This window comes from Erythranthe guttata, chromosome 6, assembly GCF_056151865.1.
Source record: "Erythranthe guttata isolate IM_541 chromosome 6, IM_541, whole genome shotgun sequence".
NCBI lineage: Eukaryota > Viridiplantae > Streptophyta > Magnoliopsida > Lamiales > Phrymaceae > Erythranthe > Erythranthe guttata.
In genome coordinates, this window is record NC_142538.1 from 17602852 (window position 1) to 17620102 (window position 17251).

The window sequence follows — 17251 nt, forward strand, 5'->3', positions numbered from 1 at the left end:
ATTTCAGAAATTTGAATGAAAAACCTTGTAACAAAATCGGTTTTTTTTAACAGAATCCGCGGAAATTCCAGTTGAGTTGTCACCTTAAACATTAAATGTATACATTGATAGTCTTAAGTATAATTTTTGGGAAAAATAATCCGAACCTTTGGATCTATTTTTGGAAATTGAAATCATATCGAAAATCGAAATCTCATATATATATATATCCAGTTCTATATAAAAAAAAAAAATTTGGAACAAGATTTTCAGAGTTTCAAATTCGGAAAAATTCTGATCAGAATCAGCAGAAATTGGAAATTCTGATCAAATTTTCACCCCTAGTTAATATATGTTAATATTGCAATAGATTGTTCAATAGAAAATCCTGTCTGATAATTAAGACTTATTACCCGCAGCGTGTAAACGTAGCAATAATTGGTACAAACAGACAATGCAACAGAAAATCGTATGCAACAACAAACAACAACCTCCGTATAAATAGCTTCCTCTACTTCATATATATGCATGAACAAATGAAGGAAACATTTAAAAAAAGAAAAAAATTCTTCTTGAAGGAGATTATTATGTACACACCGGACTAATAATACTCGCTCGCACAAATCTTCCACAAATGATAGATTTGTTTGAAGGTGTAGTGAGAGAAAACACATCTGTTTTATCCCGATTCCGAAGCCTTAGTTGTGATGAAGGAGGCGTAATTGGCAATTGTAGTTTCCGGCGACTGTCGAAGCTGTGCTATCAGAGGAAACAGTTCCGATGAGCGAATGAATTGTCTGCATTGTGGATAAGCACACATCTTCACCAGTGAAAACAATGCTATCTTTAGAGGCGACTCGTTTATGGCATCCTTTCTTGGGTTTAGTGCCACAGTTGAACAATCTGCTACCACCTTTAATAGTGCCTGGAAGGAAATCCACAAGTATCGGATCTTTAAAAAAAAACACATACCCTACTCAATCTAAAAAAATTGATATTTAACAACTGACAAAATTGTGTGACAGATAAAATAACTTTTAATATAATCTATTTCCTACAATTCCACCATTAAGGCTTTAGCCTAGTGTTATCGGTTTCGGTTATGCAGAGAATTCAGATACATGACTAATTCTAAAACGAAATACAACAAAATAATCACAGACATTTAGTTATAAGCAAACGAAAATACCTGCATGGCTCCTTTGGTAACTATGTCTTCACAAAGCCGATTGGAGTTGCGTACAAGATTACTGAGAGCACCTGCAGCATTTGCTTTAGTTTTATCTTCTTCATCTGAGAGCAGCAGATTTTTCAGCTGTGGGATGGCTCTTCTGAGTTCGTCGTATAATGAGTCATTATGATAGGCGGCATTTCCAACCTGTACACAGACATATTCATCAACTTATCTCTTCAAGCAAAAATGATTTTGAGCGAAAATACTGCTCTGAGATTATTAAGAAAAAAGGTAACTACAAACATATGGTACCGTTCTGGAAAAAAATAACTTACAGCAAAGCAAGCAAATTTCCTTGTACGTTTGTCAGGATCAGCACATCGATCAATCAGGACACCAATGATTTGATGTCTTGCCTTTAAAATAAAGATAAAACTGTCTTTAATCACAATGCAAATTAAACAAGAAAATGAAAACCACATCCTTTTTTGTGAAATTCACAATCCAGAATCGAGGTCGGACTGTACCAGTAAATTATAGAAATAGGAGCTATGGCGGCACATGTTTCCAATAGCACTGCAGGTCTTGGCACGGAAATTGGGATCCTCATGTGTGAGAAAGTTCTTTAGATCCTCCAAGATATTTGCTGCATCGATGTATTCATAGAATTGCTGCATACAAATCCATGATTAGAGACAAAGCAGTACCTACTTCAGTAAAGTAACAAGTCAAGGACTGAAAATCAAACCAAACAACTCGATACTCATTTTCAGATCTGTCGTTAAACGCTCTTTAGCTCGGTTTGTTAACCATAATTTTGTTATGATATGTAAAAACTTGGGATAAACCATTGCACGCAAAACATAGTTTCAACAGTTAAGACTATTTACACTCAAATAATAGTATAAGATATTACAGCAATACCTTATCCATTCGAGCTAAATCTGAAACGATCATAAGAAAATCCATGGTGACTTCCCTAGGGCAGGGACTATTAAGCAACCTTTTCGCTCTATTTGGAACCAATAAGCCTTTGCTTACAAGTTGAACAGCAAGCTGTGGTTGGGTAGATATCTTGGCAATAAATGCAACGGGCCTGGCAATATCTTTCAATTCCATATGGTCCAAGCAACAGAGAACGATTGCTGGCACTTCAACCTGTGAATGCATAAGCAATAACGTTGAATATGTGGCCTTAAAAATCTACATTTATCATGCACTTCATAGTGTTTGTGTTGAGGACAAATGGACAATGAAGTTCAACTCATTCTGCGATTGACTTGTTGCTTGCTTATAAATTAAAAGCAAGAAATGTTTTGTAATATGAGGGAAAAAACAAAAAAGAGTGGTTCACTTACCACCATATTATCAGTTATTTTATTAAACGATCTGCATTATATCGATATATTTCAAATAAGAAAAATGAATCACTCAAGGAATTTCCATCTCATTTTTTATATAATTCTTTCTCCAATTTGGGTTTTCTAGTTAATGTCATTTGCCTTCAGTACAGAACAATGCAGTGTTCCGATTCCAAAGTTACCCATTGCCAAAATGATTATATAAAGTCGAGAAATAACAATGTCCAGATACTAAAACTCAATTCAAATGTATAGAAACACATGATTGTATGATGTGCTCCCACATTGTATAAGAGATGGTAATACAGAAGGAATCTGGGAAGCAAAAGCTTTTAGTATAGCATCTAAAATTTAAAGAACAAGAAAGAAAGCAGTAACTGACCTCCAGGAGAATTTGGATAAACTTTTTCATGTTTGCCTGTATTGTTTTGATCATGTCTTTGTCGTCAGCACAAACCTTCCCACCTGGAGAGCCCATATTCAAAAGAGAACCACTGTTAACTGAAGCATTAGTGGAGAGCTGACCAGGTGCACTCTGAACAGCTACAAAAGGAAATGCTAAGAGGTCAATCACTGCATTTATCGTCTCTCTCACACCATATTTTCCTCCACCAGGTCCAGTCCAGGACCTAATGAGCTTAAGATGAGCGTCGGATATTAAATCAGTCACGCATTTAACGTGATCTGTCCTTAACAAAATTTGACGAAATGTTGAAACTCCGCCAGGTAGGCACTGACATACTGAAGAAATAGTCCATACAACCCCGGTAGGAGATAATCCGATTTGATCTTGTGAGCAGACAGATCCCTTTTGAGAAGCATTTGATATATTGTTTGCCAGCAAATCAATTAGTAGCTGTGGAGCACCACTTGCACAAAGTTGTTGCACAGCCAGAGGCCCTCCCCAGTTCAGTCTGGACTCCAACAACCCAATAGATCCATCCCGGATGCCATACCTGTGCGGAAGCACCCCCTTCAGCATTGAAACATTTTCATCACTATCTCTCAAATGGTCACACAAAGTTGCTGTTCGTGGAATTAAAGGAAGAGCTATCTCAGAAATGGCATTTTCAACTGAAGTTCCCTTCTCAAGAGACAAAATGGATGCAAGAGCTAGCATGGCAGCTGCACAAGAAGGTTGCAATGAGGATTGCATCCTTTCATCTGAAGAGAAGTGATGTGCAATGCTAGAGAGCCGAACAAACTGCCTTTTCGAAGATGTTGTCAACATGAGCAACGCAGAATTTCTTCCGGATGATTTCAAACACTGAGCAACTGTGGCAAGAACAAGGCAAGAGTTCAAAACCAAGGCACGTGTATCCGTGACTTTGAGTTTCGAATTATCTGCTTCTGCATCATTGATATCTTTATTTGAAGCAGCACATAAAGATAGTATGGAGAAGATCTCTGAAACAATTGTGCCGTCTCCACCACCACTCACTACTGTAGTGACAGGTAGTTTGCTTGGCAACCCACATAGAACATTCGCAATAATGTCATTATGCAAACAACATCGCAAGATAAGCTGCAATACAGTACGTGAATTGTTTATTTTAGTATATAAGACAAAAGTGCATGATATCATCACATGATAGAATAAACAGAGCGAGTTGCATTAGAGTAGAAAGTCGAAACCATAACCACACAACTTAAAATACATTAACTTTTAATAGAATAGAATCTAAGTGGATAAATAGATGTCAAACTGAAACAGATACCTGCACCCCAGCAGAAAGACCCGTCTCGTTACGTTGGCGAAGACAAAAGTAGATAGCGACCTGTATGGATTTTGACTTGAGAAATGCCTTCGTGATCACATCAGTGACTTCTCCCGAAACTGTTCCATGAGATGGTCTCTCGTCATGGTCCTTAATGTCAAGTCGAAGCAGTGAAGGGCTCCGCAAAGAGTTTAGTGGAAATAACAAACTTCCTTCCACAGATAGAAGTTCGAATGCGTCAATGAGTGACGAAATTCCCCTACAGGCTTCACAAGCAGCTCGCAACAAATTTGTAGAGCCTGATATGAGACTCGAGCCTGAGGATTCCAAGCACAAGCACAGGCAGTCCAGTACTCCTGAAGACTTAGCATGGTCCAAAATTTGCTGCACAAATCTATTTACCACGGATGGGTTTGAAGCTGTCTCAGGGTTTGAACCAGCTGCAGATGCTCTGAGAGACTGTGCTACTTGAGATAGCATTGCAGCAACACATGAAGTGGACTCAAAGAAAACTCTTCCAGACATGTCATCACCAGAGCTTGCAACCTGAGGATTTCAATAATGAGAGCTTAAAGCAAATGCGTAAAATAAAATAAAAAATCCTGCTTGGCAAAAGCAATTACAAAGAAGTGGAACGAACCTGTGAATATAATCCAGCTACGGCGACCCAATGCCGGAAATAAGCATCATCGATACTACATCCACAATTATCTAGCAATCTTTTCACAACTGAGAAGCTCTGTGAAGGAATTATAAATGTTTAAGCAACACGCACAAGAACTCAACTTGAATAGGTAACTGAACTTCTTCATTGAAAAAAAGAAAAGGAAAAGGAAATTCAAGCCAAGGGTAACAAAAAATGTAATGAAATTTAAATTCCTCATAACAATTCTAAATTCAATAGTCACAATCATCCTCCTATTATTCTGAGAGGGGTGAGTGTTCCTCATGCAAGAAAATTGCTCGTGAAAAAATGGGTTTCGACTATTTGCTCTCCTCCCGGTATCCAGATTGAAATACGCATAATACCATTCAAAGATGCACGAGATCATAAAGAAGTAGGAAAATGCACTCATCCCCAGATATTCATGCTAATTAAGAACAGTAATAATATACCTTTGCCACCAAGTCATTTCCATCAGATACTTTTAGTCGAACAATAGCAGAAATGAAACTAAGAAGTCCTCCAATTATTTCATCAAGAATTCCCCTTGAGTTTAAGGCTCCAGCAGCAATTAAATTTGAAAGAATCCGCAGTGACTGATTCAAAATAACAATATCCTGATCCCTGTATGAGAACCGGAAGTTAATTATGAACTAGAGAATCTTGCTCACAAAGAAACAGTGGTGAGGGAAAGTTCTGTATTAAGGTATGAGTGGCAGAATAAAGATACTAATACACCTATTATATTGTATATTCCCAGCACACTGATTAATTCTTATCTTGAAGATTAAAAAAAAATAAAAAGGATGACTCTGTTCAGCAATTAATTACCGGCAGGGATTTTGTGATCCATCGCACAACTTTTTCAATGGTAGTAGAATAGCAGCCAATGCTTCATTGTCTTGACCAATTACTTTTGCACCCTTACCTGAGCGGGAATTATTTTCCAACCGCTCCAGCACTTGGCAACCTGATTAGGAAACAAGGTTGGTCAGCTTATTTAGGAAGTAAGTAGGACTGACATGACAATGAGAAAGTAAGAGAACAACAAAGTAGGAAGAAGCAAGGGTATTCTATCAAAAGTGCATGGGAATGCAGTATCTTTCTTGAGCAACTGGTGCAATTAACACACAGAGCAAAGACAATCTTATTTCTCCCCAACAATCAGACAAAATAACTGATTTACTGAAACTTTCCAGCTGGACCAAGCACCTAAACAGAGTCTGAGAGAACATAACCTAGAATTACTAGAAAGCATGAACGAAATAACATTTGGTTCTATTGAAAAGTCAACAATTTTTTTGAAGAAAATATCTGTAATGCAGACAGTGTTTTCTCCAGAACATAATAAATGACTGATGAGCACATTCTTTCTAACAGATTAAACATCATTCAGAGGTACCATAAAGTGCCAAAAGTTGCAACCTAAAGATGAGGACAGTCTACAGGGGATTTTTTTTAGGATAAACTAAACCTATGAATTCTACAGATACAACCCTGACAGCTTAGTATAGAGTATGGTATGCAGAAAGTCCAAGAAAATACAAAGCAAGAATTAACCTGACTGTACAGCACCACCCTGACTCGGAAAACCTGGAAACTCCTCCCTTGGCATGGGATTGTCTACTGTAGAGTTGGAATGAGGATCGACTGGAGAGCAACGGACCGCCTTATTTTCAGTACCAGCAGGAGAAGAGTTCTTACCTACAACCACATACTCTGACAGTTAGATTAACCAAATACCTTGAGGATCAACGATACTCTTTGGACTTGCAACACTTCATTAATAGCTTTTGGAGAAGAATGGAGGACTTACTCTCTGGACTTGCTGCAGTAAATCCACTTGGCTGTTGATCATTTCCTTCTTGCCTCACAGCTGCATTAAAACCTCTAGGAGATGATTTTATCGCAGCATATGAATCCTGGTAAATATTTTAGATAAAACAAAAGGTTGCATAAATCAATTACCAAAACCCATAAACCAAGAGTATAAAGCCAAAATTTGAACAAAAGTGTGTGTTTACTTCTATTTCTTTACGAGTTTCTTTAACAAATGGGTGTTCAAGAAGAGCAGGCCATGAAAGTCTCTGCTGAGGAACCTGTCCCAATGGAAGCAAGTTCAGATAAGATTCATGGGGCACAGAAGAAAATTATAGCATATATATCAACTTTTGCAAATATCACCTTATTCAGCAAACCTTGTAAGAAACTTCTAAATTTTGAGCTCATATTGTCTGGATATTTAACAGGATCCTGCAAAAAGTACACAAAACTGAAAAATAATCCAATAAAGTATCATATGAAAATGAAATGTGAAAAACAGTACAGTACCTTAATGATATGCCGGATAAGTGCATAGACCGAATTTGTATAAAATGGAGGTTGGCCAACGAAGAGTTCATACCTGTACAGTTTGCCAGAAATGGGAGAATGGGATTGTATGAAGTTGGATAGAGAAGGGCTGCTAATAGATATTGCTGGCCCCAATTAAGATCAGGGTAAACCGCAATAACATAAAAATTGCTATAATTTTTTATTTTTTTTATTCCTAGGTGGAAGAAGTATCATTTATTAAGCCATACTAAAAGACTTGTTCTGAAGGATCGGCAACCTAAGAGTTGACATCCGCATTAATACCACCATTGCTGCTAGTATTATCCAGATTATTTATTTGAGTGCACTAGGTGGATGACAAAGGTGTTGGCGCAATTATTACTGTAAGTTAAACTTATATACTGGTTGAGAAGCTAATAGGGTAAAAGTTAGAATCATACTCATCTTATTGCGATCAACTAGATTAAGATAATCAAAGCATAAAGAATAGAACATATCGACATGCAAAGCAATGGATGTATTACTTACAAAATAACACCAAGGGACCAAAGATCCGCAGTATGGTTATATGGCTGTTCTCGTACTAATTCAGGGGCCATGTATAAAGGAGTTCCTGATATAAATTGTGAACCAAAAGTCAGAAGACATAATATAACTAGCAGTCATTAGTGACTGATAAAATAAATCAGACACAACACCAGCAGATTCATAGAAAACTTCTTACCTTTTATGGACCGCAAGACGACCGTGTTTGCAGACATTGCTCGAGCAAAACCAAAGTCGCAAAGCTATTAATAGATAAAGAGACAGAACAAAAGAAACTAAGATTTCTTGCTATTTTCCTGGATTATAGATGAGTAGGAAGCAAGTTATTTTTGTGATAAACCTAATGTGGATGCTAGAATGTAAATACTAGAAATACGAACTCACTACTAAGAATTTAATGTCAATTTATCTATTTTCAAAGTGGCAATGAGTAAAGAATGATTAATAACTCATTTTCAGTTGACATACCTTAACAATGCATCCAGCACCAATAAGAATATTTTGTGGTTTCATGTCGCGATGAATTATTCGATTTGAGTGGAGATAATGCAATGCTCTCACCTGAAAACATCAAAATAAACCATATAATGAACCATTAGAATATCATTTCAGCTCCAATGATATATACGAAAAAATTATCATATTTCTTGCTAAGTGGAAATCTTTTAACAACCATTCCAGATTTCTAGGCAGTCATACAGAAGCAGATTAAGAAAGGATTACCAGTTGTTTTGCAATAGCTTGAACTTGTTCTTCAGGAAGACATTTGTCATCCTCGAGAATTTCAAAAAGCTCGCCCTGCAATAAGTTAAATCTCATAATCTACTCATGCTTTGACTTTCACATATTGATATGTTGATCAAATATCTCAGATCAACATTACTTTTTATAATAGAAGAACTAATTGAGGGGAGATAAACAGGTGGAAGGTAATAATTACTTGTGCAAATTCTGTAACAACACAGAACTCTTGCGGGCTCTCAAATGAGTCCAGCATTGCTATAATATTTTCATGCTTCAATTTTCTTAGAATCTGCATTTGTCAAACCAGCCAAAATAACTTTAAAACATAATTATGATTGCACCAACTATGAAACATAAAACGTACACAAAAAAAATATTGTTTACATGCTAACAGTTTAACAAACAGAAAACCCTGTCTAAATATCCAGTATTGCCGTAGAAACTAAGTATGTTGGGATCTTGGTCAGAAAATAGCCAGAAACTATGTCCGCAAGGAAAATGCAAAGGCAAACTGACCTATTAGAAACAATTAATTTAATGATATTCTACTGCAAGGTTGAAATGAACATGCACGCACAAAAAATAATGGAAGGCCTAAAGAAACTTTCGAATCTTCACTAGAAAGATTGACCAAATTTTGTTCCAGTTTTTAAAGGCTGAACCTCCTAGTATATTTTACAAAAACATCGCTACAATGAAGATAAAGCTGTTTCACTGACTTGAATAAGTAACCTCGTAAAAGAGTAAACATCTTTCAGGCGTACGATACACTAATACAGGTTAAGAACATGATATTACACCCCCTAAAAGTCAGTATACGAAGTAGTTTAAAATAAAATTAGTACAAGAACTGCTAGCCAGTAGCCGTATAACCTGTTAAATCTGAAACAAGCATGTTGAATCTCCAAAAAAAAGAAAAACAGACAAAAATTTAGCATTATTTACAGAAGGCAATATTTCCATGCTTCTATTTTCTTAAATCAGCTACTATTCCGAGCCCAATTCATGATCCAGACATATTTACAACCCCATAACAGCAATTTTTTATGCCAAAACAAACAGAACCGCATTCAATCTCACACTATCATAGTATCCACACTACGTTTATTCTCAACCATAATTCGACCAATTACCTCTATTTCCTGTCTCAAGTTGAAAATGTCCTTCTCGCTTTTGCCATGTTTAGGGATAAACTTCATAGCAACTGTCTGCAGATCTCAACACAAAAAATAAAAAAATTAATGATGATAATAATAATAAGCTTAGAACAAAATTAACATCTAACAAAAAAAAAAAAATTAGCAATTGACCTGGCCAGTGAACTTGCGCCGCCCTTTGTAAACTTTGCCAAACGATCCCTCACCTACAAGCTCTATAACGTGATAATTTTCAACACCCATGGTTTCTAAACCTGCGGAGTGAGGAATTCAATTACAAAATTAGCGTATACCGTCAATAACAAACGCCAAAGAGACGGAACCGTTAATATCTGCAGAAATTTACTTCATATGTAAAAGATCAGCTAAATAACCGAAGAACAGTTCATCACCGTCTTCCAAAACTGTGCGTACGTGAGTGGCTGATTTTAACGGCACGATAATTACGAAATTTCAAGGAGAAAATCAGAATTTGCAAAAAAAAAAATATCATGGAGAATTCATCCACCTTGAAAGTGTCTGCGCGAACAGATTTTTGGATTAGCCGCTGAAACTAAATTCGGATGAAGTGTTCAATTCTGTGTACATGAGAGAGAGAGAGAGAGAGAGAGAGAGAGAGAAGAGAGAGAAAATAATAGATGGAATTTGAAAAGATGGGTTTGGTGATACGTTGGTTTAACGTTCACATTTTCATAATTTGAAATATTTCAAATCTGGCGAAAAATCCAACTATCGGCCGAACGACGTCGTTTCGCTTATTTAATTTAGGGTAAATTACAACGACCTCCCTGAGGTATGGTCAAATTACGAAAACCCCCCTTTTGTTTGGATAATTACAACCACCTCCTCTACTCCTCAAATTTAGTGGAATTTTCAAGATTATATGGAATATTATCACTTCTGTACCTATTTTATTCCATTCGAACTCTACATTTGAAGCAAGATGATCATAATATGTGTTTTTTGGCTTGTATATATATATATATATATATATATATATATATATATATATATATATATATATATATATATATATATATATATATATATATATATATATATATATATCAGATTGTGGTACATCGGTAATTGTATTTTTACACAAAACGAGTACAAACTAGAGCACATTTCACGAAATCCGGATGATTATGTTGAATTTGACACCATAACGGTGGAGGTGTAAGAAAAAATCATAGTTGAGGGGATAGATGTAATTATCCAAACAAGAGGGGTTTTTTTTCGTAAATTAACCATACATCAGGGGGTGTTTGTAATTTACCCTTTAATTTACGTGATTTGCTTTTTTTTTCTTTTAACCTTTTTTGAGTTATGTTATGATTAATTCTTGGGCGGGCGGGCAAATTACGATCAACCCCGAGTGATTAAATTCCTGCTATTTTTCTTTTATGTTTTATCATTACTATTATGAAATGTTATTTACGGTTAGAAATTTGCTATTTGCGGTTTATAACAAAAAATATTTTATCTCTCTAAAACCCCAAAACTTTCGAAAAACCCCCAAACTGCAAATAGCAAACAAAAAAAAATGAAAATTCGAAATCAAGCTTGAAGAAGGGTTGGGCTTCAGTTTTTTGATGTAATTTCGACTCTTTTATGTGTAATATGCATTGGGTAGATCGATTATGGAACCCCACAAATCGATTTGTAGGGGTTTTTTTTTTGGCAAAAACATGTTGGAACGCCCAAGATGGGCGTTCAATTAAAAAAAAAAAAAAAATTTGCACTGGACGCCCAACTTGGGCGTGCACTGCATGAATGGGCGCCCAAGTTGGGCTTTTACGCGTTTTGGGGGATTTTTTGATTTTTTTGAGAAGTTTTGGGGTTTTAGAGAAATAAAGTGTTTTTTGTTATAAACCGCAAATAACAATTTTCAAACCGTAAATAGCAAGTCCCTTACTATTTATATATGAGATTAAGTTCTGAGCATCCGGTCTAAATTTGCACCCTTTATATATTGTCCAGCTATTAATTTTGATATATATATATATATATATATATATATATATATATATATATATATATATTGTCACTTGTCTTAGTCATTATATGGGTTAATTTTTTACATATGTATTTTTTCCCTTGAGGCAATTAAACAATATTTTCTTTCTCGGAGACCAGAGAAGAAACAAAGCCAATGTTGCATTTGTCTAGTTACATAGTCAAGAATAATTAGTAGTACAAATCGACCAAACTACTGAATGCAGAGTTTCATCTTGTCTAAACAAGTATATATTATATCTACCCACTCTCTCTCACAGCAGTTCGTGTAAAAGAAGTGTACATTGTTCTAATCCACTGCAAACCAAAAAAATAAAAAAAAAATTCAAAGCAAAACGACAATGGTGGTCCGTTTTGAAGAAGAAACTAACAAATAACACTGCAAACGGCCCTTCAATGATGAATACGGAACTGCTGCTTGATTGTAGGAGGAAACTTCGGTGAAGTATTTCCAGTTCAAATTCAACAATATGTTTTCCATATATAGCGGCGAAAACCTGCGGGGTATTAGAAACAATATTCATATTCTTAATGTTCATACAGATTTTATGTTCTGCGATTTCTCTAATCCGAAGAGTGAATTTATTTCAGGCAGCACACAAGTCTAGAATTGTCCGAGATTGAGATACTACATTAATCACGAGGCAATTGCGATAAGGGCTACAAGTTTGTAGAATCCCAGGAGTCAACCGTGTAAAATCATAGTTCGAACGGATCGTGACCATTGGGGAAAAAATGAAAGTGTTCCTTATTATAATATTATCTTTATGATTAAGAAACACCGACTTCAAATTCCAGTATTCATACTGACCTATTAGATTTCAAAAGTTACTTAGGAAATAAATTTTTAATACATTATTTGTGTCTTGAGTTATCTGTTAATGAGAGCGAGCTGGATTCTTGTCTTAAAATTTCAAAGGTGCATCGCACACTTGCAACCCCTGTTATCGAAGATGCAAAAAATATATACATAATGATATTTATGACATGTCTTAGTATTTGAAAAACTTAAGTTTATAGATACCCGCTCCCACACTACATATAGGGTTGTCTAGGATATAAAAAATAAATGAAAGCAATAAAATTAGTGAAAGCTTAAGACTACAATTCCAAGGACGAGATAGTTACCGGAAGATATGCTTTATCATACGTCTGTAAGAATAGATCATCTTCTTCGGACTGCAGTAGCTTGACCACGTCCTGCAACTACTTGTTGAGGTTGCGAGCCTGGTTGCCCGGTACCAGGTTCCTCAGCCATGTTCATGGCTTGAGTCATTGCATTCATGACAATGAGCCCAAGAGGGATCAAGTACATCCACTACAAGAAACAAACATAAGAGTATTATTACTCTCTCTTTTTTTTATTTTTTTTCTGTGCGAAGTAAGAAGAATTTTACGTCAAAAGGGAGTTTATGGTTTGTGCTTACGTATTTAGCCCAGAAGGCCTTCTCTGGTGGCTTCACCTCTTCACCTTCTCCATTCTCACCAACACTTTCTTCGGTAAATACTGGGGTTCTGATTTAAAATATTAACTCCATTAATAATATAGCCTAACGGAAACGCATAAATTAAGCAAGCATGTGGAACTGCAAAGGCTGTCATTTTATTCTCCAATCTCCACCCTAAGTGTGGCCAGCTAAAAAAATGTTGTCATTCTATTCTATAAGTGGTTAACCAAAAATTGGAAAGATCGTATAATAATAAAATACAGAATATCTAACGATTAGATCAATGATTCTGATTTCTCTAAATATGAATTCGTGCTACAGGTGGACCTCTGGGACGGGAGTTTTCAGGTCCGGAGACAACAATAGACCCTATTGAGTTGATTTTGTTAAAAAAAAAGAAAGACGCTGAGTCCCAAAATTCAACCTGATAGGGTACCCTATTACATTGGGTTGGTATTGGCTATTCGACTTGAGGCCCACCCTACTCGAGTTATTTTGTATTTGAGGCACTAACTACTAAACCAAACTAAGAAACGGCATAGAACAGAAAATCAATCAGTTGCAGCAATTAGATTGCGAAGTTCAAACATTAATTTCGGGACTTTCTGCGTAACGCTTCAATTCAATCTCAAATGACTACACAAACTCCTAAATTGAATTCAGAAAAACAAATAACCCTAAATTCATTAAATCAAATAAATCACTTTTCACACACTAATCAGAGTTTAAAACCACTAGCAAGAAAAATCTTACCTAGGAGCCTGATCGCTGTACTTCAAGACTGTGTGCGACTTAAAAGACCACTTTGAAGGCTGAAACGAAATCGAGCAAAGAGCAATGAGTGATGTAATGTTGGAGCTGTAACTAATACTCACCGAACAAATTCGCAGTAACCACTGTGGTCCATGATGAAAGTAATGTAGGAGCAGAATAAACATTCTAAACAAATCGTTGGGAAAAACTTACAAGTTTCAATTGACGGGGATATGGGCATGATCCTGGGGAACCATAATTGACGCCCAATATATTTACACCCTCCTGTGATGAAAAATAACAAACAATGCACGAATCAGGAAAAAATAATTACATGTACGGTATACCCCTCGCAGAAACAGGAAATGATAAAATTATTTCAATGCTACAGCAGTGAATAATTAAAAAGGGACCACAAAATGGGAAGCTCTCACTTGCAGAACATTACTTCGTATCTGTCAATTTTAGGTGCTTATTGAGCAAAAACACAAGAATGGCATCCAAAAAGTTTTTGTTGAAAAAACCTAGGTTAAAAACATTGGCATATATATATATATATATATATATATATATATATATATATATATATATATATATATATATATATATATATATATATATATATGTATATACTTATTGTATTTAGATAAAAATAGAAAGCTGATCATACTTAAGCTGATTGTGTTGAGATAATAGATATAAGTTCATTTCGTGTTCTATGACAAAGAAGGTAATTTGAACCAAAAAATATAATCTGTCGACTCCTTAAGAAGACCCGCAATGAATATTTTAGTGAGTACAAAATGCCAATATAATAAACAAGATTAAGGTGTCTCCGACTAAAGTTATTCAGTAAAGATTCATTGTTAAAGAATCTATTACCATGTGTATAACAAAATGCTCGTCCAATGCATCCCGCGGTGATAGACATCGCTGTGAGCAAATTAAACAAGTAAAAGACAATGTTATTACCCACTTCAGATAAGTGCATATAGAGAGAAACATGGAGGTTATAAATTGTGATTTCAGAGGATAGAGGAATACAACTCAAATCAACAGAGTTCTAATAAGTGCTACAGTAAATAGGTAACTATGACCAGCAGACATTCATTAGCATAGTCATCAGTCAGAAACTTAAATGGCAACAAAAAGTTTCAATGGCAGATTTTGGTTTTTATCCCAGTAAAACAGGGGTTTTCAATTGGCTCTTTAACATACCATCTAAAAGGCAGAAAAGTAAGCATTTTAGATGATTCTAAACTAGTTCTTAAGATAAAATAACAATGAAGTCACAAATTCAACTGGTACTAAAAAGAAAAACTCAAGTTCAATTGCACACTTACCGCCTTGACAGATGAGATAATCTGCTCTCTCCCAGATGCGGTTAACACATTTGATGGTAGTCTTATTCTATAGAACTCGTCTCCTTCCAAAAGTTTCTGCGATGTTATTTCAAAAAATTACCATCACATTCTATAGTCACAAATTCAAATTGTATAGAAAAGTAATTGTAACTGAGATTTACTTTGAAGTTATACTTCTCCGTCTCACTGAAGTCATTCCTCGAGAACCTCAACTTCGTAAGCGTCTGTAAATAATTAAATAATCACGTCTCGTTAACAATTCCACCCAATAACAACCACAAAAACAACTACAATTCAATATTCTACTCAGCAAATTCTTTTTGCAGAAAGCATATATGTTAGTATTAATTAATTGACTTTTATCACTATCATCTGCAATCAATTTACTATACCAAAAAATTCAAAAAAAATAACTTCAACCAAATTCACCCTATATTAACAGCCACAACTATTGACGCACGAGATGCTACCAAATACCTGGCCGCCGTGCGCCGACGTCTTGAGTCGAGCGGAGAATGTCCCGGCGGGTGAGAAATCCGAGTCTCCGAACGCGTGTTCGAGTGTGAACTGGATTTTTGAGTCCGGATCCGACGTCGAGTCGGACGACCGCCTGCGAGTTGGCGATTGAGTTGAAACGGGTCGGGTTACGGTCAACGGATCGGGAGATCGGCCACCTTCGAGGCCGAATTCATCGTCGTCGAGGAGGAGCTCGTCGGACTGGAAAGCAGACGACGGCGTCGCGATGAAAAGGCAGAGGTTCAGAAGGAGCAACGAGCAGATCAAAAACGGATACCTGGTTCTCATCGTGTACGCCGGCCGGTGGTGATTGGTGGTGCAGTCGAGGGTTCGTATACTACTATGTAGTTGGGGAAGATTGAGATTCTAATAGGTTTATATTATTATATCAAATACCCCTTGCGACTTCGGAAGTTATCAAATACCCCCTTAAAGTATACCTATTTGCATCAAATAGCCCATAAACTATTAAGAGACTATCAAAGACCCCCCTCCCCCCCTAACTTCAATAAACTCACTTTTATTTCAAGTGTAATATTATTTTTTTATTTAATAATACATATATTTGACTAAATATCTCGCATATCTCATATTAATAATAAGTATATGAATAAGATTTTGTAACAAAATACAATATAAAATTATTTATACATATAACTATATTTTATATTTCAATTTGTTTAATTCCCTAACACTTTATTTAAAAAAAATATTTAATTGGGTAAATACTTATAAAAGTAAATTTTAATAAATATCATATTATTTTGAAATATCCTACTAATGTTAATTGATAATATTTATTTAAACTTAAGTAAATCAAAATAAAGTATTATTTAATTAATTATATGTTTATCAAGGATTAAATAAATACAAAATAGATAAAATTACTTTCAAATGAGTTTTTTTAGCATATGGACTTTACAACATTAAATTACTAATAGTGATAATTATAATGATTAAAATAATAATAAAAAATTAAGATATATTTTTAGGATAAATACGACCACCCCTGCAAGTAATGCCAAATTACGAAAACCCCTTCATGTTTGCGTAATTACAATCATCCCTCAACTATGAATTTTCTTACACGTTTACTCCTGCATTGTCAAATTTATGGAAACCTTTTAGATTGTGTTTAATATTCTCCAGTTTGTATCCGTTTTATCTCTTTCGAACTCCACATTTTGAAACAAGATGATTATAAGATATGAACTTATAAATATCAAATTATGGTACATCATAAACTGTATTTTTGCAAAAGAAAACGAGTACAAACTAGAGAATATTTCGTGGAATCTAAAAAGTTATGTTGAATTTCACACCATAATGGTGGACATGTAAGAAGATTCATAATTGAGGGGTTGGTTGTAAATACCAAAACATGATAATTTCTTTTCGTAATTTGACATTACCACATTAGTTTGCGGTGATTTACACATAATATTAAGATATATTTTTATGAGATTATATTTTT

The 17251-nt window shown here is 35.2% G+C and overlaps 2 protein-coding genes across 3 annotated transcripts; both read right to left on the bottom strand.

The window, feature by feature from the left end:
- Window positions 1-350: 350 nt before the first annotated feature.
- FU (kinase family with ARM repeat domain-containing protein) lies at window positions 351-10444 on the bottom strand. Its single transcript, XM_012979380.2, has 23 exons — window positions 10186-10444; window positions 9831-9931; window positions 9654-9728; window positions 8717-8809; window positions 8500-8574; window positions 8245-8337; window positions 7955-8018; window positions 7759-7843; window positions 7228-7300; window positions 7081-7149; window positions 6921-6995; window positions 6713-6818; window positions 6457-6600; window positions 5728-5866; window positions 5349-5520; window positions 4873-4971; window positions 4233-4778; window positions 2897-4039; window positions 2078-2311; window positions 1681-1824; window positions 1489-1569; window positions 1169-1357; window positions 351-904 (listed from the first exon to the last, which is right to left on the bottom strand). Exons 2-23 carry the CDS (start codon window positions 9918-9920, stop codon window positions 659-661), a joined length of 4035 nt encoding a protein of 1344 aa, XP_012834834.2. The 5' UTR covers window positions 9921-9931; window positions 10186-10444; the 3' UTR covers window positions 351-658.
- Window positions 10445-11796: 1352 nt separating this feature from the next.
- On the bottom strand, window positions 11797-16432 carry LOC105955617 (ER membrane protein complex subunit-like protein). Of its 2 annotated transcripts, none has more exons than XM_012979379.2 (9): window positions 15739-16432; window positions 15423-15485; window positions 15241-15336; window positions 14780-14830; window positions 14111-14182; window positions 13898-13956; window positions 13124-13211; window positions 12825-13014; window positions 11797-12193 (listed from the first exon to the last, which is right to left on the bottom strand). In XM_012979379.2, the coding sequence occupies exons 1-8, from the start codon at window positions 16063-16065 to the stop codon at window positions 12862-12864; spliced, it is 909 nt and encodes a 302-aa protein (XP_012834833.1). In that variant the 5' UTR covers window positions 16066-16432; the 3' UTR covers window positions 11797-12193; window positions 12825-12861. The 2 variants fall into 2 exon arrangements, with proteins under 2 accessions (XP_012834833.1, XP_088676175.1); XM_088820049.1 differs by lacking the exon at window positions 11797-12193 and adding an exon at window positions 12421-12637 and having other exon boundaries at window positions 15739-16181.
- Between the last annotated feature and the right edge of the window lie 819 nt (window positions 16433-17251).

Excerpts from the sequence above, each read along its gene's own strand:
- FU (XM_012979380.2), bottom strand. The coding sequence starts at position 9,920 with ATGGGTGTTGAAAATTATCACGTTATAGAGCTTGTAGGTGAGGGATCG. Across the intron at positions 8,019-8,244 it reads GTGCTGGATGCATTGTTAAG|CTTTGCGACTTTGGTTTTGC; the intron begins GTATGTCAACTG and ends ATCTATTAATAG. Across the intron at positions 4,972-5,348 it reads GAAATGACTTGGTGGCAAAG|AGCTTCTCAGTTGTGAAAAG; the intron begins GTATATTATTAC and ends ATTCCTTCACAG.
- LOC105955617 (XM_012979379.2), bottom strand. The coding sequence starts at position 16,065 with ATGAGAACCAGGTATCCGTTTTTGATCTGCTCGTTGCTCCTTCTGAAC. Across the intron at positions 15,337-15,422 it reads CGGAGAAGTATAACTTCAAA|AAACTTTTGGAAGGAGACGA; the intron begins GTAAATCTCAGT and ends ATAACATCGCAG. Across the intron at positions 14,183-14,779 it reads AGCATTTTGTTATACACATG|GAGGGTGTAAATATATTGGG; the intron begins GTAATAGATTCT and ends TTTTCATCACAG.